The sequence below is a fragment of the Macrotis lagotis genome, chromosome 4 (assembly GCF_037893015.1).
Source record: "Macrotis lagotis isolate mMagLag1 chromosome 4, bilby.v1.9.chrom.fasta, whole genome shotgun sequence".
NCBI lineage: Eukaryota > Metazoa > Chordata > Mammalia > Peramelemorphia > Peramelidae > Macrotis > Macrotis lagotis.
This window is the reverse complement of record NC_133661.1, coordinates 192,480,929-192,508,383: the sequence shown is the minus strand read 5'-3', so window position 1 is coordinate 192,508,383 and position 27,455 is coordinate 192,480,929. Positions and strand designations below refer to the sequence as shown.

General features: G+C 34.7%; 1 protein-coding gene across 2 annotated transcripts in view; it reads right to left on the bottom strand.

Annotated features, from left to right (window-relative positions):
- LOC141521988 (formin-1-like) overlaps positions 1-27,455 on the bottom strand; it is a 402,521-nt gene that overhangs the window by 212,213 nt on the left and 162,853 nt on the right. For both annotated transcript variants that reach the window (XM_074235036.1, XM_074235035.1), the window contains one exon: positions 3,629-4,428. In XM_074235036.1, coding sequence (XP_074091137.1) covers positions 3,629-4,428 — 800 coding nt within the window. The remainder of the gene's footprint in view (positions 1-3,628; positions 4,429-27,455) is intronic.

Below are 27,455 nucleotides of genomic sequence, written 5' to 3'. Positions count from 1 at the left end.
ATTTAGAATGGGAGGGAATATGAATGACTATTTATTCCAACTTTGTCATTTTACAAATGAGGATATCATGGAGTAGAGAGATTAAATGACTTGCCTAGGGTCACAAAAGTTCTAAACAGCAGAGCCAAGATTCAAACCTAGTTCCTCAGACTCCAAGAATAACGTGTGGTCAGACTATGATGTAAAGAATAAGGAAAATAGCATTATATACCTTAGATCCCAAAATATGCTTCTATTTATTATCTTTATGTACATCCTGCTATCCAGTTTGTCAGTTATCAGAGAACATATCCATATACGGTTTTTAGTACAATACAGTTGCCTACTAATTATTAATCATTTCTTCCTTCAAAGAGCCCATCCAAGATACAATGTGAATGACATAAAATCACCAAGTATTTTGGTTTAAATTGGGGGTGTTTGGAGGGAGAAAATAGTCCAGTGGGACCATATTAAATCATAAAACACCAGTGAAAAGAGAAAGCAATCAGGTTCAACAAACTTTACAGTTTATTTAGAGAGAACTGTATCCCAATCCTTGCCTCAGATCATCATTCCTGTTGAGTATCCTAACCGTTACTAAGTTAGTTTCTTCTGTTGTTTCTGATTGGGACTTGTAAATATATTCATATGCTTTTTGTTTCTCTCAAAACTACAGCAATAGATTTCTTTTGAAACTAATGAGAGGGGCAGCTAGGTGGTACAGTGGATAGAACACTGGCCTTGGAGTTAGGAGTACCTGGGTTCAAATCCAGTCTCAGACACTTAATAATTACCTAGCTGTGTGGCCTTGGGCAAGCCACTTAACCCAGTTTGCCTTGAAAAATCTAAAAAAAAAAAAACTAATGAGAGTTTGTTTTAATATTAAATTGTTTCCCTTTTCATACATACATACGTAAGGAGGAAAAAATGCAGACAACAATCATCTCTGACCTGTATTTAACCCACATTGAGTGGCGGAAGTAACCTGTTTCTCCCAATGGTGTAATTACAAGGCTCTAATATCCACTGATAATGGAAGCAGGTGGGATAGAATGTAGAAAGAAATCAGTTAGACACACACACACACACGAATGGAAACAAGTTACTCCTATCCCAAAAGTGAATTATGTGGTTGCGAGATGAAATCTGTTAGCCTTGAATACTTCTCCACTTGGAATTGAGAATGCCAAATAAATGAAAATCACTCAAAATAAATGTGTTGGAAAGTTATTTCCTAGGAGCCTTTACTTTGACTTTAGGAGGGACTGCCAGGAGGTCTAGAGTTCTGGGTGTGGCTATTTCAGAATCTTGGGTGTGTGTGTGTGTGTGTGTATGCTTCAAAACTTAATTGCAAGGTTAAAAAGTAGCTGCCTAGTAGTATGAGCTCTGGTTTCTATTCTTTATTAATAGTGGGCTTAACAAGACTTGGGACTTGTTATGACCAGGCTACTTAACTGCTTAGTTATATTTAAAAGAAAGCTCACCCAATTCCTTTATAATGTTTTCCTATTGCCATAATCCTGAAGTCCCATTGTATCAGGTATCATCATATGAAATACTGATTGTTATTCAATAACATCTGTACCTGCATCTAGCTATTACTAAATTCCTACCAGTTTTAGCTTGAAAATAGGGGCAAGACAATGTGACAGTTGGGGTAATTTGGTGAATCTGGGATTTTGACCAGTATGGCTACTTCTCACATGAACACAGATCATGACCTTTTCTTGCCTTTCCATCCTCTATAATTCTCTGTCATTCTTTCCCACAAATTCTCTTGGTAGTGGAGGATAACACTGGTTTAATTTGCAAAAAAAAAAAAAAACTATGAAGGAGAATCATGAGAATTATCACCTCACAAATGTTGGCAATTATATAATAAAATATGGCAATCCCTTCAATCCTAACATTAGGTTCATCTCCTAATCAGGTTCAAGCTGTTAACAAATGAAGATGGAGAACAGATGGCAGTCAAGGAACAGAACTGGTAAAGACCGAAAGATGGAAGCTATGGAAAGACAAAACTACATTGTATACCATCCATCAATCTCAGTGGCAGTAAAGAAATAAGCTTTAAAAATCTAGATGAAAATTTGTTTGAATGAAAATATTCAAATAACCTAAGGTAGCTATGTAGCACAGTAGATGGCTGGCCCTGGAGTCAGAACTATCTCAATTCAAATATTTCATCAACACTTAGTATCCATACACTTAGTATCCTCAAACACTTAGTGATTCTAAGCAAGTCACTTTACCTGTTTGCCTTGGTTTTCCTAGCTACAAATTGAGGCGAATAACAGTATCTACCTCCTAAGGTTATTGTGCAGATAAGATGAAATAAAATTTGTAAATCCTTGCAAACTTGAAAAAGCTATGCAAATACTAGTGATTATTATTGATTAAATAATTAAATTATGATTATTTCATAACTATTGCACAATAGAGAAAAAGGGTATTTATTTAGATCCACAAAGATCCATACTTCTTTGGAAAGATAATGGAAATTAAAATAACAGCTGACAAGACTTGCAAAGCACTTGTATAGGATATAGACATGTAATTTCATTTGGTCTATAAAATTCCTATGAGAAAGGTACAAGCACATGGAAATTTATAGATGAGGGATCTGAGGATCAAAGAATGACTAAATGAATTACCTACATTTATGTAACTAATATGAAGCAAAAGTACAATTTGAATACAAGTCTTGCTTGATTCCCAGACCAGTGATTTTTCCACTATACCAGTCTGTCTTTCCTAGAGGGTATAGTAAACACGATTTAAGATAATTTTGCAATCCACTAATCTTTAAAAATCATCTGGTCATTCCTCACACTTTCTGGATCCTCTCATAACCCTTTTAGATCCAGAATTTAAATTTATGTGCTTCTATTTATAAAGAGAAAGGAGGGTAGGGGAAGAAAGCATTTATTTGGTAACTAATAGACCTATGCTAGGGACTTTATACATATTATCTTATCTGAACCTTACAATAACCCTGCAAAGTAGGTACTCATTTTACAGTCAAGGAAAATGAGGCAGACAAGGATTAAAGGGACTTGCTCAGAGTCACAAAGTGAGCTAGTGTTAGGTTGGACATGAATTCAGGCCATCTTGACTCAAGACCCTCTCTCCACCTTACCACCTCTTGCTTCTAGCTGAATAGTACATATATTGTGTATTTTCCAGCTCAAAGGTACCTACTACCTGAAGAATTTTTTTCAAAATCTTTTCCAAAAGACATCATCAAAATCCATATTATTCACTGCAGAATTAGTCTTCTTACTCTCCCACTCATAGTCCACAGTGACACACCCAAAGTGCAGACTCTAAAAATGATCTATTAACTGGCAGGAAGGGGTGTGCCTGCTCAAAGATCATTGCCTGGCATAACTTCACCAAAGATTTAGTAAAAAGACCAGTCCAGGTCTGACAAATAGCTGCCAAATTCAACTGACTCTCCTCCCCAAAGTATCCCATCATCACCAAGAAACCCATACATCGAACTCAGGAATTATGCATATTAGTAAATGTTATGCTATAGCTATACAATAAACAGGTATAGAGCTATGAGGAATAAGACCCAACTTAATGGAAACTCTTGGGAATTTTACAAGTAGAAGTGGCATAGTAGGATTTTCCTTACCTTCCACCACTTATTTGTATCCTTGTCCAGTATAGTGGCTTCATGGGACAGCTGGGTTCAATGGCAGGCTTCCGAGGAATCTGGTTAAAGGATGTGTTACCTCCAAAGAAAGGAGGTGGAGGAGGTGGTGGTCCAATTCCTGGAGGAGCTGGAGGAGGTGGAGGTGGTAGCCCAGGGCAAGGGAGAGGTGGTGGGACAGGAAGGGGTGGTGGTGGAGGGGCACGGGGACTCCCAGCACTTAGAGGAAATGGAAGAGGAGGGGGTGGGGGTGGTGGAGGTGGAGGAGGAGGAGGAGGAGGAGGAGGAAGTGGTGGCCCAGAACTTGACTGTGACAACAATGGTGGAGGCCCAAGTCCTGGTGGAAGGGGAGGAGGAGGAGGAGGAGGAATTTCTGTTGGCAGTGGAGGAGCAGGAAGGGGAGATGAATTTTGTTGACCAGGTGAGCAACTTTCTAAAGACTGGAGGGCTGAAGAGATATCCTTGTTGTCATTTAGGGGAGATATATGATTTAGAGAGGAGATATTCAATTTTTTGGGTACTATTTGATTACTTTTAATGGTTTTGCTTTCATCTTCACTGGGTTTTAAAAATGTCTCTCTATCAGTTTGTATGTAGACATTTCGGAAGGTCTTTGGAAGGTAATCATCTTCAGTAGAGATGCAAGCATCTCTTGTCTTTTCACATCCTCCACTCAATCGGTGTTCTAGCTCACACTTGAGATTTTCAATGGTTTCTTCTAGTCTTGCCGTTATTACAGCGTGCTCTCCCCTAATACGGAAGACCCTCAGTTCAAACTGGGCCTGAGGAAAAGAATTAAGAGAGAAAAGAGTTTGGTAAATGAAGATAAAACAACTTAATTAAAAGATTTAGTACTAATGTCAAAAGAGCACATATTATTTGACTATAGAGACAAAGTGGCAATCATGCATTAATCCAAATGGGAATATATTTCACTTCATGTATTTTCCATAAATTTAAAACAGTTGGCAAAGAAAGGTAATTTCAGCTAACCTGAGCTCATGGGGAATAATTATTGAAGATTAGAGTTTAAGAGAAAAAATATTATCCAAGAACTTTTACCCTATTAAAGCATCAGACACAAACTCTATTTGGATGTGCCTGAATATTCATTTTGTAGTTTAAGGTCTGATTTGGAAACTGACTGTCATAAGAAAGGATGGTAGGGGATCCTTCTGGCCTATAACTATTGTTCCAGCAATCAATCTAGAATGCCTGTCTTTGTGGGATTTTCAGGCTACTATGGCAGTCAAAAAAGATAGAGTTAGTTAGTCTCCAAAATTCTTAATGCTTTAGAAAAAATAGTCTAACCTATAAACCAGGAGTTCTTAGCCTGGGACCTGTGAACTTAAAAAAAAATTTTGATGTCTACATTTTAGCATAATTGATTTCCTTTGTTATCCTATGTACTTTCTTTTATTCACTTAAAAATTCTCAAGGGGTTTAGACTTTTTGGATTGCCAGAGTGGGTCCATGAAATAAACAAAAGGAAAAAACCTAGCCTGAGAAACCCTCTTTTAAATTATCAGTATTCAACTTCATCTTATGCACATTCAAATTGAAACAAGAATTCCAAATTAATAAGTTTAATATCAGGATGCATTGAAATTTTTCTTGCTCTACTCACTTTGCTCTGCCTCAATTCAGAGGTTTTCCAGTAATAAACTGGACCCAACTTAATGGGTCCCTGTTCCTTCATGCATCCTATCCTTTTTTGTCCCAAATTTTAGATTACATATTACCTAGTATCATATTTATTTGAGCATAAGTTATACTTTTCAATAAAGAATACAAGCTTTTTATTATCATTTTTAATCTTTAAATCCTCTTTACCTTGAACTTAATAAATGCATGTAGAAATTACATTACTCTTCTCTACCCCTTCCCTTGCCTTTCTAAGGCTTTAATCCAAATTGATAAGTCTGCTAACCATCTTACTTTCCCACCAAAAAAAATAGCTTTTTTTTTAACATTTAATTTCTAGGACCTTTTCCTCTACTTCAAACATTCACCATGGTCTCAAGACCTACACCTCACTTTTTTTTTTCAAACTGTTCTTCCTCCAAAGGATTTGAATTGCATTCAGTGGGGAAGAGTAAAAAGAATTATTCTGCTTGGTTCAAAAAGACAGGAAAAGAGAGGAATCGGTTTTCAGAAAGGTAGATCTTTGATAAATATAAGGAAATCTTTAAAATGAGAACTATCTAGAGGTGGAATGGTAGTGAGTTCTTCATCTTTAAGGGGAAATCTTCAAATGGAGTTAAAATTACATACTTGTTAGGGCTAGCTTATAGAGGGCAGATATAGGTTAAATGAGATGACTTCTTGAAGATGGGAGGAAATGGGCTTTGCGGAAATCAGGCTTAAAGATGAACAGTGTGGGTGTATTTTGTGAAGAACTCATCAATCTCTGACCCAGGGAGATAAGAAAGGCTTAGGTTGCACAAAAGTTTACAAATTACAACAAAAAAATTCACAAGTTACTATAATAGTTCACAAGGTAGGTTCTTTGTAGAAGCAGCAAGATAGTGAGTTTCTTCAATAGAAGAAGAGGGTAGGAGAGTTTGAGGAATCATGTTCCCTGAAAGCAGCCCAGCTTCACAGCAGGACAAACAGTAGAAGATAAGTAGTAGTGAAAGACAAATGGGAGGAGAGTTTGGGGAATGATGCTGCCCTCCCAAAGAGGGTAAGCAGCTCAACTCAGGAGTGAGCTAAGCCAGGTGGTCCAGTGAAGAGAGCACAGGTCTTGGAGTCAGATGGACCCAAGTTCAAAATTGACCTCAGACATTTGACACCTACTAGCAGTGTGACCTTGAGTAAGTCACTTAACCCTGATTGCCTTGTATCCAGGGCCATCTTTGTCTTGAATCATACCTGGCTCCAGATGGTCTGGAAGACAAATGGCCTGGCACAGCATCTACCCCCACCTCACCCCCCCCCACTAAAATCCCATTCACTAGTTTGGCAAGGCATCACCTCCCTGAAGTCATTCTTCTTTGAAAGTGAAAGAAATATCATCATCATCATCAACATCCATTAGGGGGGAGATAGGTTGATAGGCCATTGATCAAAGATTAGAGTTGAGGTAATTAATCAGTATAGGCTAAGGCAGGGATCCATTGTTTTATTGATAGGGACTTGCCTTTTGCCTGGGAGGGGCAAGGTACAACTAAAGCTGATTGACCTTTTCTCATACCCTGGGAGCCTTTACTAAAAGTTCTTAGACCTTTCTCATAGCTTGGACCATGGGATGGGAAGGGGAGTGGAGATACAGGGTCAATACAGAAATTACTTAATTTTTTTAATTGATATTTTTCCAAATATAAATTATGAACATTTTTCAACTTTCATCCATATGCATATGTACTTTTAAGTTACAAAATTTCCTTCCACCCTCCCTTCCCATCCCCTTCCTCTCAGCTGCAAACAGTTAGGTTAGCCTTGTACATACATATTTTTGAAAAACATGTTTACAGATTAGTCATTTTTGGTATGAGGAATTAGGATTAAGGGAAAGAGATACATAAGAGCTAATTTTTATGAAGTGTTCAGCAGATTCTGAAGGATTTCTTTGGTTTGTTTGTGTTGTTTTGTTTTTATTCTCTGGATGGGGATAGCATTATCTATAGTTGGTCTAATACCATTGTCCTAGCTCTCTGAACTGCTGAGAAGAGCTGCTTCCATCAATGTTTTTCATCTCACAACGTTGTTGTTAATGTGTACATTGTTCTTGTACATCTGCTCCCTTTCCTCAGAATCAGAATCTGAAAGTCATTCCATGCTTCTCTAGAGTCCAACCATTTATGGTTTCTTGTAGAACAATAATACTCCATAGTATTCATGTACCATAAGTTGTTTAGTCATTCCCTAATTGATGGGCATCCTCTCAATTTCCAATTCTTTGTCACTACAAAAAGAACTCCATGAATATTTTGGAACATATGGGACTTTTCCCATTTTTCATGATTTATTCTGGATATAGGCATAGAATTGGAATTGCCAGGTCAAAGGGAAAGGACATCTTTATTGCTCTTTATACATATTGCTCTCCAGAATGGTGGGACCCATTAACAACTCCACCTGTAATGTATCAATGTCCCAATCCTCCCACAACCTCTCCAACATTGATCTTTTCCCTTTTTTCTCATTTTAGCCAATCTGATAGGTGTGAGGTGATACCTCATAGTTGTTTTAATTTGCATTTCTCTAATCAATAAGGATTTGGAGCATTTTATCATATAATTGGATATAGATTTAATTTCTTCATTTGAAAACTCTTTATTCATATCCTTTGACCATTTATCAATTGGGGAATGACTTGTAACATTTTAAATGATGTAATTCTCTATATGTTTTAGAAATGAGACCTTTATTAGAACTCCTAATTGTGAAGATTGTTTCCCAGTTTTCTGCTTTTCTTTTAATTTTGGCAGCATTGATTTTTTACTGTAAAATCTTTTTAATTTAATATAGTCATAATCATTCATTTTGTAGTTCATAATGTACTCTCTTTCTTGATGGCCATAAATTTATCCCCTTTCCATAGATCTGAGGAATAAAGTATTTCTTGGCCTACTAATTTATTTATAGAGATCACTTAATAACTACAAAGCATATTTCTCTGTCCAATATTTCCCCTACTTCATTCAGAGCTCTCATCCAGCTGAGATTCTGTTATTCTGTGGATCTTTTCTGAAGGTTACACAGTGGATAAAAGAGTCTGAAAGACCTGAATTCAAGTGTGATCCTAGAAAAATCAGCAATTGTGTCTTGCCTCCCAGATTAATTGATTTTTTTTTTGAGTAGGTAAAAGAAGTCATTTTTTGGTCTCATTTCTTACCTAACCTTAATCATGAATAGGTGTTGCCTCAGGCAAACTGAAACCTGGGAAGAACTTTAGCTTAAAAAGATCAATATTTCCTCACTGCATCAGGGACTATCTCTACTCATCTTGATCTATATCTTGCCACTAGACTCTTGAGAAGAGAATGAAACTGGTGACTTTGCATACCCCTGCCTCACTTAAATCCAAATTCACTTGCTATTCAATATATCATGTTCCTATTGTGATTGGTTTGCTTTGAAAGGACAAATAACAAGAACTGATAATAACTATTTTTTTTATAAACTGTCCTAAGTTACTAATTCCATTCTTTTCACCCTTACTTTATGTTTTTGAGGGGAGGGAAAAAGAATGCAATAAGAATGTTTTTAATTTTTACTGACAGGGGCATCTAGGTGGATAGAGCACCACCCCTGAAATCAGGAGGACCTGACTTTAAATGTGACACCAGACACTTAATAATTATCTAGTTGTGTAACCTTGGACAAGTCACTTAACCTCCTTCCCTTGCAACAAAACAAACAAAATTTTACATACTTTATTTTCTTTGTATTACATCATGAAATGGATATTATTTACAAAAAAAGATTTTATCAGTGTCTTGTTTTTACATCACTATCATTTCTACATAAACTCTTTAAAAAAAAAGAAAATGAAATTTATTACACTTGATACCATATGCATACTTCTACTGTCATGGTATTTAACTTGTGAAAAGTATGTGAAGTGTGTGTGTGTGTATGTGTGTATTTTTTTTTCTTCTTTCTTGAAGACCATGACATTAGGGAAGTGATGTCCTGACAAGCACATGAATTAAATTTGAGTGAGGAGGTGCTGTACTAAGTCACCAGTCTCACCTTGTCCTCCAGACTGGGTTCAGTGGTCAGATAGGAATCAGGACAACTGGAGATATCTGAAGCTGAATTTGAACTTGCATCCTCCTAACTCAGAAACTTTAATCTGCTTAATTTTTTTTTTGACCTATGTGATTCACTCCTCCTTAGGCAGTTTAATGACTTTGTGCTCCCAGGGGCTCACTCTCTTTGAGTTTGACTTAGTGTGAACTTTAAGTTTTGCAGCTCAGAAATCTCAAACTTGGGACTCACACATATACACCTTCCTTTTGCCCCCTACAAAACTAGGATTACCAGCCTGTGTCATCACACAGGAATTTTCCTTTTGATACTAATTTTTTCCTCAGACACTAGCTGTGTGACCCTGAGCAAGCCACTTAACTGTGCTTTCTCACCTATAAAACGAGCTGGAGAAGGAAATGGCAAACCACAGCAGGATGGGGTCATGAATATTCGGACATGCCATACCATGTTCAGAAATCACTCAACATCACAACCTTAATTAAAAACTGTGCAGAGGCTCCCTAATGCCTACTAAAATTAACAAAAAAATCCTGAAGTTATCAAAGTCCTTCGTAATTTGGTTCCAATTTATCTTTTAGTATTTACTTCACACTCCTTCATATAGCTCATGTCTCCAAGACAAACTAGACCATTTGCCTCCTTTAATTTCTTCTGAACTCTTACATCTCTGTCTCTTGGCTCATGCATTGCTCCATTCTTATAATGTTCCTTTTGCATGTATAAAATTAATACTCAAATTGGGATTACCCTTTTTTCATGAAGTCTTCCAGGAAGGGAAGCTCCTTCCCCTCCCCCAAGTGAAAATGATCCCTTCCATCTCATATTTTTCATAGCCCTTTGCCAAAACTTAACCTTTGTACTAATTATACTCTCCTTTGCATCACAGATAAAATTTTGTTCATGTATACAAACATATACCTAAATTAGACTATAAACTCTTCAAAACAATAACAAGTCACATGTACATAATGCTAACAAAGTATTTTCTTTTTCAATAACCAGTGTCATTAGTACAAATATGATGATCTTTATTTAACAGATGAGGAAATAGAAACTTAGCAGAGTCAACTTAACAAGGGTTATGAAACTGGTAAAAGAGTCAAGACTTAGATATGAACTAGACTCTGCTATATTATAAGAGAACATGGCTTTGTTTGTTTTAAATCCCTTTCACTGAGTACATCTTGAACACAATATATGTTTACATGTTTGCTGAATTGAGATGAATTAAAGAATTTGATTGGAATATAGCAGACAATGAGGAAGGTGGGACACCAATGATATTTAAGTTGAAAGCTTGAGAACAGTTAAGAGTGTGGCAGATGGAATCTTGCCTCAGACTAAGGAAGACAGGCACATGTTCTATCTCTGAGAAATACCGGCTATGAAAACATGGGTCAAGTCACAATTTCTCAGTGCCCAAGATAGTTCTCTTAAGTAATAGCTAAGACATTAATAATAGCAACAATAATAATTCACATTTATGTAGTATTTTAAGATTTGCAAAATGTTTTACAAATATCTCATTTAATCTTCATAATAAACCTAGGAAGTATATAATATTATTTTTTCCATTTAATAAATGAAGAAACTGAGGTAAATAGTAGGTAAAAGACTTGTCCAGGATCAAACAACTAATGTCTGAGGCAAAATTTGACCTCAGGTTTTCCTGACCATAGATAGGACTCTCTATCGAATGAGCCGTTTATGTGCCTCTGTTCTAGGAATTCCCCAAACAAATAAACTCACAAATCCAGACCTCACTTTATCCCCCAAATTCTGGAAATTGTAACTAGGATAAACTCATGTGAAGAAAACCTATAATCACTACTGTTTTTTGGTAATATTCTTTCTGAGCCTCAGGCAATTCTGTAAGACTTATCAGCTAAGTCACAAATGCAGTAGAAGCACTGACAGAGTTGAAGACCTCCCCTATACCTGGCACTCTACTCCAACCCATCCTACCCAGGAGGTCTTTCTAGAATGAAACTACCTTCTTCCAAAACTTTTAAGCTATATGTTCCCTCAGTATTTCAATATTCCTGGAATACTTTTCCAAAGATTTTTTTCAGTTTAAGTCTTTTTAAAATTTTTAAAATTTTGTGGACATCAAATTAGAAGATGTTCCATTCTACATATATACATATGTTATAATACATTTTATATAAACCAAACTAGATGATAGTCTATCATAGACCATGTTTTCTGTTCTGGCATTTTCTTAAAACCCACTCTCCCCTCTACAACCAATAACAAAGACCCATAGCATTTAGAGATAGAGGTGACCTTGGAATTCAGTTTTACAACTAAAGTGAGGTACAGAGAGCTTATATTAGTGGTGCCAAATTCAAATAGAAATAGATTCCTTCAGGCTATGTATTGCCTTTGAAAACCTCAAATTGCAATTACTTACATTTTAATTTTTATTTTTTGACTATTTCCCAGTTACTTTTATTTATTTATTTACGAAGACACTAGGGGTTATATAATTTCCCCAGGATTATCCAATTAGTAAGCATCTGAGGTCAAATTTGAACTGAGGGTCAGTTCTCTATCCATTACAGAGGGTCTAATTGTGTCCTAATTATATTTTAAATCTTGATTGCTACACTCTGATGGCTATATATTTGACATGTTTAGATTCAGGGACTTGCTTGAGGTCATGGGGTTTATTAATGGTAGAACTGGGATTCAAACCCAGGTCCTATAATTTTTATATCCATATAATGAGTGTTCTTAACTGACGGATTCAGATCAGATGCACAGGTGTTATTTCCATAAAGATGTAAGAAGTTGGTACAGTTCTGTTTTATTAATTCAAAATGCAGATAGTACAATGATATGAGTGTTCTATGAAGCTGTTTTCATGGAGTAAAAGAATCCAGTATAATACAATCATATTTGTAAGTCTAATCTGATCATGGACTAGTTTCCAGGCAACTCCCTTAGCCTCTTCCAAAGTTGGTCTTCCCTCCACTCCCTTTCCAAAACCTAAATCCTCATTATTTTATTTTTTTTTGTATTCTCCATATTACCACTGTGCTGAGATAGCATCTGAGGGACATAATGTACTGAAATCCAAGCACTGGGAGGGAGACTTTTTTTGCTTGTCTGATCCACATGAGCACGTCTGTCGAAAAGAAGGTGGAAAAGTGCCTGTTGATGAAAGACATCAAACTAGTGCCAAGGGCTGTGGAAAAATTACCCATTAGTATTTTGTTGTTATGAACATGCTATCCCAGTAGGGCTGCCAGGGCCAGTAAAAATCCAGGTTATCTGCCATACTACTTGAGTCAACCTTTTCCAGGGACTATTCCAAATTCTACATCCCTAGGTCAGAGCAAGCCAGAAGTTCCAACATGTTGCTAAGACCTATTGTAATTCTCCATGAGTTTAGAAAAGAATTCTATCACTAAAGGAGAAAGGAAAAAGAAAATGGGGGTTGGGATCATTAAGTACCCAAATGGAATGGGAATTGATTCAAGTAATTCATTGACCTGCCATTACTTTAAGAACAAGTTAGCTGTATATTAATGTTTTTTTTTATCTCATATATGAGCTCCACTCTTTGTCATGCACCACAATAATTTGTTATTTCATCAGAGTGGGAATATTCTCTTTACCAGTGCTAATTGTAATTCCTTTATGACTTCATAGAAATTAAGTGAGAGTTGTTTGGCAGAAAACTCATCACCCTGAGGTCAATGTGGTGATGAGCTTCTCTGAATTTGGCCAGGATAATGCTCAGACGACTGACTCTGTCCATCACTCAGTTCATTCTTCTAGGCTTTTCAGCTTGGTAGTACCTTCCAGAATTAGATTCCTCTATAATAGTTTGGTTTTTTTTACAATCCAAGGTCATCATCTTGAAAAATGATGAGAATAAAACAGACCACCACAAAAAAAGACAAAAATTCAAAATTTAATTGAGAATGACACTGGTTTTCTTGAAGGACCCATGATATGTTAACTAATTTTAGTAAACAAATTATTATTTCACATAAGAAATAAATAAATAAATATGCCGCATAAACTATAAGAACATAGTATAAGGATTCTTATATTTTGTAGTCTTCTTTGCATTTGTAATACTACTAAAATCAGTTAGAATGGGGGAAATAAAGAACAGAGTAACAGGAAAATATAAAGACATAAGAGAAAAATGCGACAAAGAATTAAGAAATGTCACTCTTTTGTTGTACTCAAAAACAAAATAAAAAGAATGGTATAAACGCATGTTTTAATATTGTCAGTACTTCTACAGTAATTTAATAAATCCCTATACTTACTGACCTAGATAAAAAATCACTGCACAAATGCAGACTGAATTCCTCTGTAATTTCTTAGTCTTTTTTTTGGTCTTCTTATAAATCACAGGATTATCAGATTAGAGACATAAGGATAAGCCATCTAATTTAACCTTTTAATTTTACAGATGAGGAATGTGAATTTCAGAGGGCTTAAGTGCCTTATCCAAGTTCAGAGGTAATAAGTAATAGAGGCAGGATTTGAATTCAGTTCCTCTGACTCAAATCCAGGGCCCTCTTCTCATCTTCTACAGAGGATCTACCTAATACATCTTCTTTGACTGTTTTTAAAAGGTACAATTTGGGACTGGGGTACTAGTACAGAAAAGGACTGTCCATCGGTTATCTATCACTTTTCCTTATGTAACCAATAGATTTATTTTTCTGTTATCTATCTTCTTGATTATAACATTAATGCTTCTTTTTTATTATTTTTTTAGGTTTTTGCAAGGCAAATGGAGTTAAGTGGCTTGCCCAAGACCACACAGCTAGGTAATTATTAAATGTCTGAGACCAGATTTGAACCCAGGTACTCCTGACTCCAAGGCCACCAGTGCTTTATCCACTACGTCACCTAGCTACCCCTTATGCTTCTTCTTTAATATAAGAACTATTTGGCATTATGCTGTAATTTATTTGCAGTCATCATATATCTTCTAATTATCTTTTGTGTTATCTGCAATTTTGATTGTTTTGAGATAATGACTTGCTTTAATATGTGACATTAGAGTATTATTGGACAGTAATTTGTATTTAAAATATATTTACCATAATAAACAATTTAAGATATAATTTCTTAAATGTAGTCTTGCCCATTCTTTTCTTCTCATTCCATTCTGAACCTATTTCATTATTCATCTAAATACCTAGGCAGGAATATATTGATTACCTAATCAGTGTGTTACATATTGTATTTTGTAGGCAATTTTCAATCTTTTCATACACTTTACCTTTCTTCTGAAGATGATTAGTTTAACTTCTTTTGAATATGAATTATGAATTTCACTGAGGTGGATTTATAGTATGCAGAATATTAATATAATTATAATAACATCATCTTCAAACAGTAACATATGATAAATTTTCTATTGAAATTAAGTCTCTTTATAGGGAGAATAGTCAAATAAATTAGGTTGGGAAACTATTCCCCCAACTTCCCTGGCCAAATTCATCTAACCATAGTTTTTGGACAAGTTATATCTCCCTTTCTATGCATCATTGATGTTGATTATCTGGATCTTTGAACATAAGATCACATTGTTTAGCAAAATAAAATATACCACATATTTTGCTCTATTGGATCAAGCACTTTTAATAAAAACAATCTTAAAATCAACAATGCACATAGCATGAACTTATAGTCTCCACTTTGAGTCAATTAAGTAAAGTTTCAATAGAAAATGATTTGCAAAATCTACCTTTACCCTAAGTTGGCACAGTGGATAAAGTGCTGAGTCTAGGATTAGGAAGACTCGTCAAATTCAGTCTCAAAAATTTAATAGCTGTCACTAAGACAAGCTATTTAACTATGTTTATCTAAGTTCCTCATGTGTAAAATGAGTTGGAGAAGAAAATGGAAAACTGCTCCAGAATTTCTGCCAAGAAAACCTAAAATGGGGTCACAAGGACATAGCTGACTACCACCTGCACCCTTATGTTTCTTCAAGGAATATTTAGATGTTTACAAAGATCATTCTCATAAAGATTTTATAGAGATAAGACAAAAAAGTATTAAGCATTTGCTGTACAGCAACATTGTGCTAAGAACTGGGGATGTAAAGAAAGATTAAAAAAAAAATTCCCTGGCTTCAAGAAGCTCACATTCTAATGGAGAGAAAATAGTATTACTATGTTAAAATTTTCTTGGTTCTCTTTTTTATAAAAGCATCATTTGTGAGCTTTTCCATTATCTTGGAAGAGCCTTCTCTTGAGATATCTTGAAAATTGATCACTGATTCCCTTTAATATTGTTTTATCTTCAGCATGAATTTCTTGGTATATTATTGGCTAAAATTAGGTATTCTCTTCAATAAAAATGAGGCTAATTAATGTAAAATGAGGCATGTAAAAATGGTGATGTTTATCATATATTCCAGGATTGTACTTAAAATGGAGGAAAAGAAAGTCTTAGTATATTTAAGAAGACCACAAATATTGCTTACATATCTGGTGTTGTGTATAATAATTAAATAGCATTCCTCATTCCATATTCTTTGGTGGGTCAGTGATATCAAATAGAGTATCTTTCAACCCTGAAATGCTTCCCTTATTTTTTTTTTCTACTTCCTTCAAAGTAAAGACTATGGCAGGGATAAATTAAACTTGAAATAATTCAGAGAGTTAATGTCAATGTCAATGGGAGAAATCATATTTCTTGACTCCCATTCAAGTAGCAGAAAAAGTCCTGAATTGGGGTCAAGTCTAGAGAGCTGGGTTATAGGTCTAGCACTGTCGTTAATTAGCTATGTGACCTGAATGTGGGGAAATCCTTTAGTTTCTTCAACTGCAGAATGTACATGTTGGGTCAGATGATCTCTAAAGTCCTGTACAACTCTAGAATTCCATTATTACTATGAATAATTTCTTCCATAACTGCTACTAAGGCAGGTTAGTTCAACTATTACTAAAGAAGTTAGGGATATTATCTTGACAACCAGAGATTTTGTTATCAGTGCAAATATTGCCACAAAGGCAAAGAGATTTATGAATATGCTTTCAAATCTACTTTGATAACTAAGCAGACAACTAGATAAAATTGTGCCTTATAGTTGGAGCAGGATACTGATTCCTAATAAACAGGAATCTAAAAATAACTGAACAAATGTAATTATAAACAAATCATCCAGAGAAGGTAGACATAGAATAGAGAAATTAATTAGCATTTAAGGTCTGCACTGAAATTTCCTACTTTGTAAAGCCAAAACAAGAACACTAATAGCTTAACTATTATAGCTAGAGAGACCTTTCACAACATTTCACTTCTCAGATATTAATATCTATAAATCAGAATCTAAATTATAAGTTATACCTTGGAACAGTCCTAGAAATATTTTTCATATCATTCATATTATACAAAATACCAAATTTAATAAGTGCTTATTGAATTCAGTGCACTGAAGGATGAATATTGCTAGGCAAGAAGCCAAGACATTAATTCCCTCTCTACTATGAGAAAGAATGAATTTGGGATTCCAATTCCTATTATTATTGTTACCATTATTGTTAAGGTTGGATATGATTTTAAATTTTGCAGAATCTATATGAAGTTAGAATACCAGATTGAGAACAATGGGTTTTTAATCCCAAATGTTTAACCTTCTACTCCTACCAGCAATCTCATCTACATAGAGAATGCCTTCGTTTATTAACCTTTGTAATTGGCTACATTTATAATCCTAGATATAATGAACAGCATATAATTCTGAGGAACAGAATTTTAGATTCTTGAATTATATTTGAAGTGATACCACTCCATACTCCAAATTTTCTCAGATGTGGCATTAGTCACTATCAATCAACAAACAAGGAATTTAACTTCTGTGTATCTTTTTCCAAAAGCACAACTGAGCAAAAGAAAGTATGTAAAGTGTAATTTCAAAAGCAAATTGCTGATTATGGATCCTTTTTCAGTCAATGACTTGCCTTTCCAAAAACCTATTGCTTGAGTTCCATTCCACCCTCATTTTAGCTGATGTATTCATCTTAATTTACTTCATGTCTTAGATTCTGTTCCTTCCTATTCTTCTTCCATCTTTGTTGATTGTGTACTTTTTCACCTATGATTAGACTTAAATACTAACTCCCCTACCCATAAGAGGATTCTGACAATTCTGGATGCCCAGGCTAATGAAGCTGGTTAAGGACCAATAATGGCAGAGGGACTTAACAAGTTAAGAGATTCTAAAACTACCTTTATAGATGAATTTCTTGGAGTTTTCTGTCTTATCATAGACCTAGAGTTGGAAAAGAACTCTGAGTTATTCTAGTATAAACCTTTGTTTTTATAGATGAGGAAACTGAGATCTAGAGAGGTTAAGTAACTTGCCCAATGTCACAAGGTAAGTAAGCATCAGAAATAGGATTTGAACCTGGTCTTCTGACGCCAGAGTCAGCATTCATTTTCCTGTATCACAACTCAAAATTGGGACATCTATTAGTCTCTAAGCATGATTTCTCATAAAGATATTGTGATTGTGAAATGGATAGAAATTGTATAATTGATTAGCTTGAAATCAGAACTGACTACTGACTTTTAATAATACATTTGTGAGAAATACATAATTTCTAGAACTGCTGATATGGGTTATCAAAGTAATTTTCATTGTCAAACACCAACCATAAAAACCAAAGAAAGCATACAGAAAAAAACCCAATAAAAACATCTTAGAAACCTTATGCACCTAAATTTCAGTTAGCATTTCAAAAGCAGATTTAATCTTCCATAATGCTTTCATTAGCCAAGTAACAGCCCTCCCAGAACTGAACAATTTAACAGCCTCCCCTAAATGCTTTTCCCTGAATGAACCAACAAGAATCTGGCCTCCTACCTTTATTATTTGACCAAATGACAGATGATGTGTGCCTAGGTCATATTCCCTTTTCCCCTTCTGCCACTTCAAGGCTACCCAGGGATCCATCACTTGATAAATCTGCTGTTGAATGGGTTTGAGATCATAGGCTAATGCAAGAGGGGGGACAAACAATTGAGTTTATGTTTCTCATTAAAGTCTGGGTTCTGGCCCATGAAGGTTTCTTTAGAGGAGACAGGGGAGGAAAATGTCTTAAATTTCCAAAGATCCAAGCTACAAGGAACACTCAGAAACAGCAGGCATGATCTAACAGACTTGATAAAATATAAAGGTCACCTTAAAGACACTAGTTCCTAGGCAAAAATATGAGGAGATCCCATTTTGGACAAAATACTACAAATGTGCAATAGACAGAAAGAAACAAAGCTCTCTGATTCTTTGAGTTCAATTTCTGGTGAGAAGTAGGAGTCAGACTACTACAGTAGTACAGTGAAAAGAGCATTGGATATATATCAGAAATAAAATTGGGTTTAAATTATGTTTCTAACATTGTCTATATGACTATGAAAAGTAATTTAACCTCCTAGAGTTTCCTTATCTGTTATAAAGGGAAAACAACATTTCTTCTACTTATCTCACAGGGTTGCTGTAGAATAAACCCAAAGGTTCTATATAAATGTGAGAGGCTACTAATGATACTAAAAGATTTGGTTATGTGATTTTAAGTCCCTTTTTAGGAGCAGCTAAATGGCATAGTGGAGAGTACTGGGTCTGGAATCAGGAAGACTCAACTTCTTGAGTTCAAATCTGACCTCAGATACTAACTAGTTGAATGACCCTAGTAAAATAACTTAACCCTGTTTATCACAGTCTCCTCATCTGCAAAATGTCATCTGTAAAATGAGTTGGATAAGGAAAATAGCAAACTAAAGTATCTTTGCCAAGAAAACCTCAAATGAGGTCACAAAGAGTCAGAAATGACTGAAATGACACAACAACAACAAAACTTTTATCTGAGAGTTATCTGAAAAATCAAGGGGATGGGGTGGGGAATTGTAGTCATCTCTAAGCTCTACGATCCTATGTGATTGCAGCTGTGAAAGAAAACTGGAGGCTTCAAAAATATAGTCTAGTCTAATCATAGGACATTTCCATACTCAAATTCTCTCATATATTGACTTCTACAGATCTGGGTGTGACCCTTGGAGAAATACCTACAAATACAGAATTCACAGAATTTCATCATCTTAGACCTTAGCCAAAGAGAAATTGCTAAGTGGCCAGAATTCTTTCCCTCTTAATAACTCAGCCTGGGGAGAGAACTCAGATCTATCTAGTAATATGTGTGATGTTTAAGGGGTGAGGATGGAAAGTTTTTGTTACCAACAAATGCCTATTTTAAAACAACAGCAGAGACTCAAGTTTCCATAAACTTTCAGGTTTACAAAGTTCTTTCTTCATAACATGGGTCAAGCTATTTTTATGTTTACTTTACAGATGAATTAATAAGTCTCTAAGAATTAAACATCTTTCCCAATGTCATACACTGATAAGATTAAGATCTAGAATGGACTTAAATTTAAATTCTTCAGTTACTTAAGTCAGAATTCTTTTTGCTAGATTACCATTATTTCTACCTATTCTTGCCCTACTTTCCATAAAAGTATTCACATTCACTATGCTAGATGTTTTCTCATTTCAGAGTGGCAATATGACATAGAAGTCAGTCACTATGTTAGTCAACAAACATTTACTATGGGCCAGATACAATACTAAGTACTGAGGAGAGAAAGAAAGACAAAAAGACGTGCTCCTTATATTTTAACTAGGGGAGACAACTTGGACATCAGAAGAGACTTGAGTAGAGCCTCTGATAATGTGTTATGTGGGCAGGTCACTTTATATCAACTTCATGTCTCTCATCTATAAAACAGGGAAAATTATACATATAATAGTGACCTTACAACATTGTTTGAGCCTCAAATGAAATAATGTGCAAAAAGTCCTTTGTAAAGCTTATGGCACAAAATCTTACAGCTGTTATATCATATTCACTCTAAGCACTTCTATTACAGATTACTCCAATATTTGTGTTTTAAATTCTTACCTGAGCTCCTGTCCTTAATGATAAAACTATTAAATAGTTAATTTTTTTCAATTATTAATAACTTCATTTTTCTCTTTACCTCTACTAAAAAAAGAAGGAAGGAAACAAATGAGAGAGAGAGAGAGAGAGAAACAGACACAGAGAAGACAAAAAAGATGGAAGGAAGTAAAGGAAAGAGGGGAAGGAAGGCATGCAGGGAGGAAGAGTAGAAAGAATAAAGGAAGGGGAAAAAAAAGAAATTCAAATAGCATAGTTAAGCAAAACAAATTCCCACAGTGACCACATTCAAAAATGTTTTTTTTTTTATTCTGTATATATTAGTCTACCATCTTTCTATTTTGAGTTAGGTAGCAATCTTCATCAATCCTCCAGAAATATTGTTCATCATTTCATTGATCAAAATTCTGAAGAATCTTAGAATTGTTCTTTTTTGCTTGTTTACAATTTTGATGCTATAGTATAAATTGTTTTCCTGGTTCAACTCACTTCATGCTAATTCCATTCATACAAGTCTTCCCAGATCTCTGAAATCATTTTCTTCATTTCTTACAACGTAATAGTATTCCATAATATTTATGTGAAATAATTTGTTTAGTCATTCTCCAACTGATTTTTCAGTTTCCTGTTCTTTGTTGCCACAGAATAACTATTTCCGCTATCTCTTCTGCCCCTCACTGTTTCTATCTTGTATAGCTATACCTAGGCTATAGCTATCATAGTTTTAATCAACAAGATTTGGTGTCATCTTCAACAGCACGCTCTCAGTCAACTTATACATTCAATTAGTTGACATTTTTTGCAATATTTATTGCCACCTCTCTTACATATCTCACTTCTTCACTACTCCAACGTCTATGTTCAGACTAGTATTACCTTTTGCCCTGGATCAGTACTTTGAAAAATGGGGGTGTGGAGGAAAGTGGGGTAAGGGAGGAAGCCCTGAAGGGAACAGCATTACCAAAAAAGGGTATATAATCAACCAATCAGAGATTGGGAAGACTGGTCTTATCCTACCCTGGCAATAAATAAAAAAAATAAAAAATAATCATATTGACACATTCGGCTATTAAAGCTCTCAAATTCTCCTCCTCTGAACCTGATATTGGCAGGGCAGTAAAAAAAATAAATAGCTGTCCACAGTCAACTAGACTGGTACCACTGGAAAAATTCCATCCCTATTCCAAAGATCTTTGTGATTGCAACACATAGGTTCTGCACTTGAAACCAGTGACAGGTGGCTTTTCATCCTCACCACATATATCCTTTGGCTATTGGAGAAAGGTTTTGACCGGGAAGGACCATAAGAAGATTGCATGGAAGATGTGATCTTTGGGAGGGGCCATAAAAAATAGGTGAGGTTGAAACACTGAGATGGAAGAAAATTGAATTCCATGTACAATGGGACTTTATGAATAAAAGAATAGAGGTAGAAGGGACAGAATGACATTGAGAAAGGTAAGTAGTCCAATGTGCTTTAATACAGAAAATGTGAAGAAACAGAATATTAAAAGGAATTCAGAAAGGTAAACTTAAATGTAGGACCTTAATCACCAGCTTGAGTCTTATTTGAAAGACAATGGGGAGTCACTGTAAACTTCTGAATAGGATTTTGAAGGAATTTAAATGTTATGAAGATTTTTCTGGCAATAAAGAGAAAAATGGATAAGCTATTATGATAGTCACAGAATTTAGAAGTGGAAGGAACTCCAGAGGTTTAACTTATCATTTTACAGATGTGACCTTGCAAATCTCTGAATTGCCTTTTGCTCAAGTAATGCATAAGTAGCAGATTTGGGATTCAACCTAAGCCCTTTGTTTCTAAGTTGAGTCTCTTTTTCTTATAATATGTTCACTTACTAGAAGAGAGATTAAAAAGTCCTTAACTAGGGAATAACAGAGATAACAGAAAAGGGCAATTATTGTTTTGTCTGTTTGTTCAGTTTTGTCCAACACTTTGTGGATCATAGTATCTACAGGGTTTTCTTGGCAAAGGTGGTGGATTGCTTTGCCATTTCCTTCTTCAATGGATTAAGGCAAGCAAAGTTTAAGTGACTTGCCCAACATTACACATCCACTGTCCAAAGCCAGATTTGAACTCGTCTTTTTGATTCAAACCCAGTACTCTATCTACTGAGCAATCTATCTTCTTTGAAGTATGATGTTTAGGACTTATAACCACAGAATGTCTGATCAGTAAAGGAACTTAAGGATCATCTAGTCAAATTTCTAAAGCATTAAGAGAAGTGCAGAAAGCAGGAAAATCTTGAGGTTATCTACTCAGACATCCTTAAGGAATCATGAATCCTTAAGAAGCAATTCATGATTATAGCCTTTGCTTGAAAACCTCTGATGACTGGAGCTCAATCATTCTCCTGAGTGAACCCTTTCAATTTTTGACCAATTTATGGGTTGTTATTCAGTCATTTCAATCATATTTGACTCCTTGTGATCCATTTGAACTTTTCTTTGCAAAAATACTGGAGTGGTTTGCCATTTCCTTTTCTAGCTCATTTTACAGATGAGGAAACTGAGACAAGCAAGGTTCAATGACTTGCTCATGGTCACACAGTAAGTGTCTGAGACAGGATTTGAATTCAGATCTTCTTGACTCCAAGGCCAATACTTTATTTCATTAGCTAACTAACCTATAAACTCCTCAGAGGTCTAAACAAGATAGTTTTAAGTTTATCAAATTATTTTTTAATCCAAAAGATAAAGAGAAATGATTCTAAATGACTCTAGATTCAACCTTTGTCAAATATGGAATTCACCACAGTGAGTAATCATTAAGAATGGTTACTGGGAAAAATAGGTGAGACAAACATAACATCACAACGCCTTCTAGAGTTTGGGAACAGCAGTTAAATTCAATAATGAAAAAGAGGAAAGGAATAGGGAAGGATTAGGGAGGGAAGGGAAAAGGGAAGGGAGAGAGAGAGGGTGAATGGGTCAGGAATCCAAAAAATAGCATGGTACAATGGGTGGTGCCAAGTTATAATCTGTGCAGTTTTTAAAAAATTGTTTTTCTAACAGAAACCTTCAGAAACAGAACTAAGGTAAACATGTTTCTGTTATTAATGTACAAACCAACTGGGGGAATATAAGGCCACTTTTTCCAAATATTTACTTCAATTTCAATTCTGTTGCTTTTTAAACTGCAGAAATTGTCTCTTACTATTTTCCCCTTCCTCACTCATCTCTAAAATTTGGGATTCCTGCCAGGAATTATAAACAGAATTTTGGGAATTTCAACTCCCAGACCAGTTTCTGTTCACTCAAGAGATATGGATCAGCACCTGATTTAACATTGCTCTCATGTAACCCAGGCTCAAATACTGTTGGGTTTTTTTTTTTTAACACTATTACCTAATATGTTTTGCTTCTCCACTTTGTTTGTTTTTTTTAATATAGGCACCAAACCTGGAGACTAGAAGACATGAATTCAGAATTGACCTCAGATACCTATTATCCCTGACCAAGTCACTTAATCTTTTTTCTACCTCAGTTTCCTTATCTGTAAAATGGGCATAATAATACCTATCTCCTATGGTTGTTGGGAGGATAAAATAATATTTATAAAGCACTGTATACATTTTAAAGCACTAAATAAATGCTATTATTTTTAATCTGAACTATTTTGGGGGGGGAAGGTGAGTGAGGCTTCAGATCTACCTTTTTTTGATGTGGGAAACTCAAAAGTATGGAAACTACCTTCTATGACACAGGTAAGTAACTGATCTACAAATTATAATTTTAGAGGCATCCAAGAAAAAAGAGCTGAAAGGATCTTGCCAAATCTGAAATTACATAGCCAATATGACAAAAGACTTAAATCCAGGACTTCCTGTTTCATTTTGATTTCTCATCATGCTCCTTTCTCCATGAACTACTGGTTCACCAAAATAACTTAGTATGGTAGGGTCCTGATGACCCAATTATGCAGCCCTCAATCTAAAAAGGAAGAAAAAGTCAGATAAAGGGATAACAAAATGCCCAGGATAAATGTCTTGTTTTTCTCTTCATATAATGTGGAATGATGAAAAAAGCTTGAGATTTGCAACCTGAGGACCAAGGTTCAAATTTTGGTTATGCCATGTAAAATTTAAAGGAATGTGGCCAAGTCACTTGACATCTCTTGTTCTTTCTTCAAATGTACAAAAAAAAAAAGGATTGGACAAGATGATTTTTAGTCTCTTCCAGCTCTAAATCTTAAGATAATTTCTTATGATCATACAAATAAATAAACAATGGATCTTAAAAAAAAACACACCATAAACCAGAAAGAAGAAAACTGTGCCAAAAGATTTTGTGCATAGGAAACTCAAAAAATCATGAACAAAATCAATTATATCCAGGAAAGCTGACAGACAAACATTTTTACTTCCATGAATTCCAATTTTTGGCACTGAGTACAATCTTGTATTTTTCTGTCTGACATCAAATTAATTATAGTAGCTCATATTTACATAGCATTTAAAGGTTTAAAAAGTATTTTTACATACTTAATCTCATTTGAGCTTCACAACAACCATGTAAGTAGTTGTCATTGCATTCATTTTATAGATGAGGAAACCAAGACCAAAGTCATGGAGCTAACAAATGAGGTAAGATTTAAACCCAAGTAATGCTGATTCTAGATCTAGTGACCTTTCTTTTTTAGGTCATGATGCCTGTCATCATCTTTGGAGCAACAAGGACATTTTAATTCTTACTGCCATTAATGTAGTAAGAAGATCTGTGAAAAGATAGAATCAAAAAAAGAAAGTAAATCCAAAGGAAAAACAGGCATTTGTTTTATACTTTGAAAGAAACAGAAATGGGGGGGGGGTGAGTAATTAAAGGAAATTTGGACTCCCCAAATGATCTTTATGCCAATCTGTATGAAAATCAAAATTCCTTTCTTTTAAACACCTCAAGCATGATAATCAGCTACACATGCTGCATTAATACTATGTTCAAGAACATGACATCTAAAAGGTCTCCTACTGCCTTGACTTATGATATAACTTGAAAAGAAAGATGATGCTCCTACAATGAGATTTCTTAAACTAAAAATATTAAGAACTTTAGTAGTTTAGTAACTATTTAGAATAGATTGGCAAGAATGGGATATTATCCAGTTTTGTCTTGTTTTGTTTTCCATAAAGGAGGTAGTTCATGGAATTAGTAGATTCAGGTTCTATGGATAATAATTTAATTAGTACTTACCAACAAGTATTAGTATGAGACAGAAATAGACAACAGAAAAACAAGAGTAATGTTTCTTGACCCAGACTTTATCTAAGTATTACATGTAAATACTTTGTTAATAAAATATGCAATGCTTTGTTTTAGCAGAACAAAAGGATACTTCCATCTATTTACATAATTAAACATGGGCATGCTGTTACATTTAAAATAAAGATTGAGAGAAAGTAATCTTAGAAACCATTAATTATCTGGTGGAACACAATTTGAGTAACATTCAAATATCGTTTTGACTCTAATTTAATATTTAAACATTTATTTTCAAAATATTTTATGAGCTTTATTCCACATTAGATCTGTTAAGAAATAAGAATGCCGATTTAAATGCATCTCTTGCAATTACTGGCAAAGACTGGCATATGTAATTCTTGGAACAATTATCCTTTCAAATGCACAAATTAAGGGAATGAATATCAATCAAAAGTAATAAAGTTTAATCTAAGGAGGAAAAAAATCCAAGAATGTGGTTTGTCATTATTCCAAGGGAAAAGAAGTCAAAAAGGAGACCTAATCCTTTCCAAAGTTAGACTGTGTGCATTATATTATAAAGCAATTTCACATGTATTTTGATGTTCCAAGTATCATTAAACATCCAGAAATCAAAACCAATGCTCTGCCAACTTCCATTTATTATCTTAACTGTTTAAGACATCAAATACTCGAAATTTATAAATATACAATTAAAATCCCTACTTATAAAAAATAAACCTAAGTGATAGATTTACATTTTTTTTCTTCCATGTTTACTGAGACAAAGAAAATAGAGGAGTTCTGTTTTTAAATATTACTTAGGTTCTTTGTAGACACGTAAATCAGTGTGACGTTGTGCCAAAGACGTGTCTGAAGATGATGAGTACATTATATAGAGTAAAAGTCTAGAATCTTGGATTTTCTCCATGACCTGCTATCCCTTTAAAATGTACCAATAAGGAGGTATCCAAAACTTTAACTTTTATCACAAATTGCAGAGTGTACAACAACCCCAATGGAAAAGACTTAGTTTCAAATGCACAAATGATTTTTTTCTCAAAACCTTTACATTGTTAATGATCAAATTAATTATTAACTGAATGCAAAAAGACTTCAGATATTATAAAAATATATAATAATACTCATGTTTATCTTATAATACAGGAATCCATATTAATATTGACAGCTATGGCAGAAACCTTTCTACAGGGGTTTCTGTGGTTTCCACAGCAATTACTATGGTAGTATTTCTAAGGTTTGTGTTTATATCTTGGTGGTAATAGCTGCTTCATGCTAGTGATGGTCATACTGGCAGTAGCAAAGGCAGTGTCTAATAGCATTGATAAAAGTAGGGAGAATGTTAGAGGAGTAAGTTCTCCCTTACTACTTTTTCTGTTCCACACAAGTAGACCCTTAATAGAAACTGGATGATATTTAATGTAATCAGAACAGAGACATCTTCAAAATAGATAAAGAAGATCGTATTGATTTCTATCGAAATTCCCACATAAGTTTGCAGATTTTTTTCCCCCTCCAGGACTGGTGACAGAGTTGCAGTAATCCACCCATTCTTACCCAGGTCTACCTGTAATCAAGAGTATGGATTTTTAAAATTTTAATAAAGGATCATTGTAGAAAGTTAACTGGTTCACATGAAAATCCAGCACTGATCTAACCTTAACAATAATTTCCTCTAGTCAAATGGGGGTAATTATAGATTAAACAGTTTTGGAAAATTCTTGTATTTCTAGCCCTGGTTATCCCTTGGATTGTCCTGGGAAAAGTTCTTTCCTTATTAGAGAAGAAGGGAGTTAACACTTCTTTTCTTATTATATCAAGATTGTTGAGTACTTATCGTGGTGGTTTATTAGGTCAAATGATTTTGAGATTATTCTTCATTTCCACATGCTTCATGCTCTGATATTTTC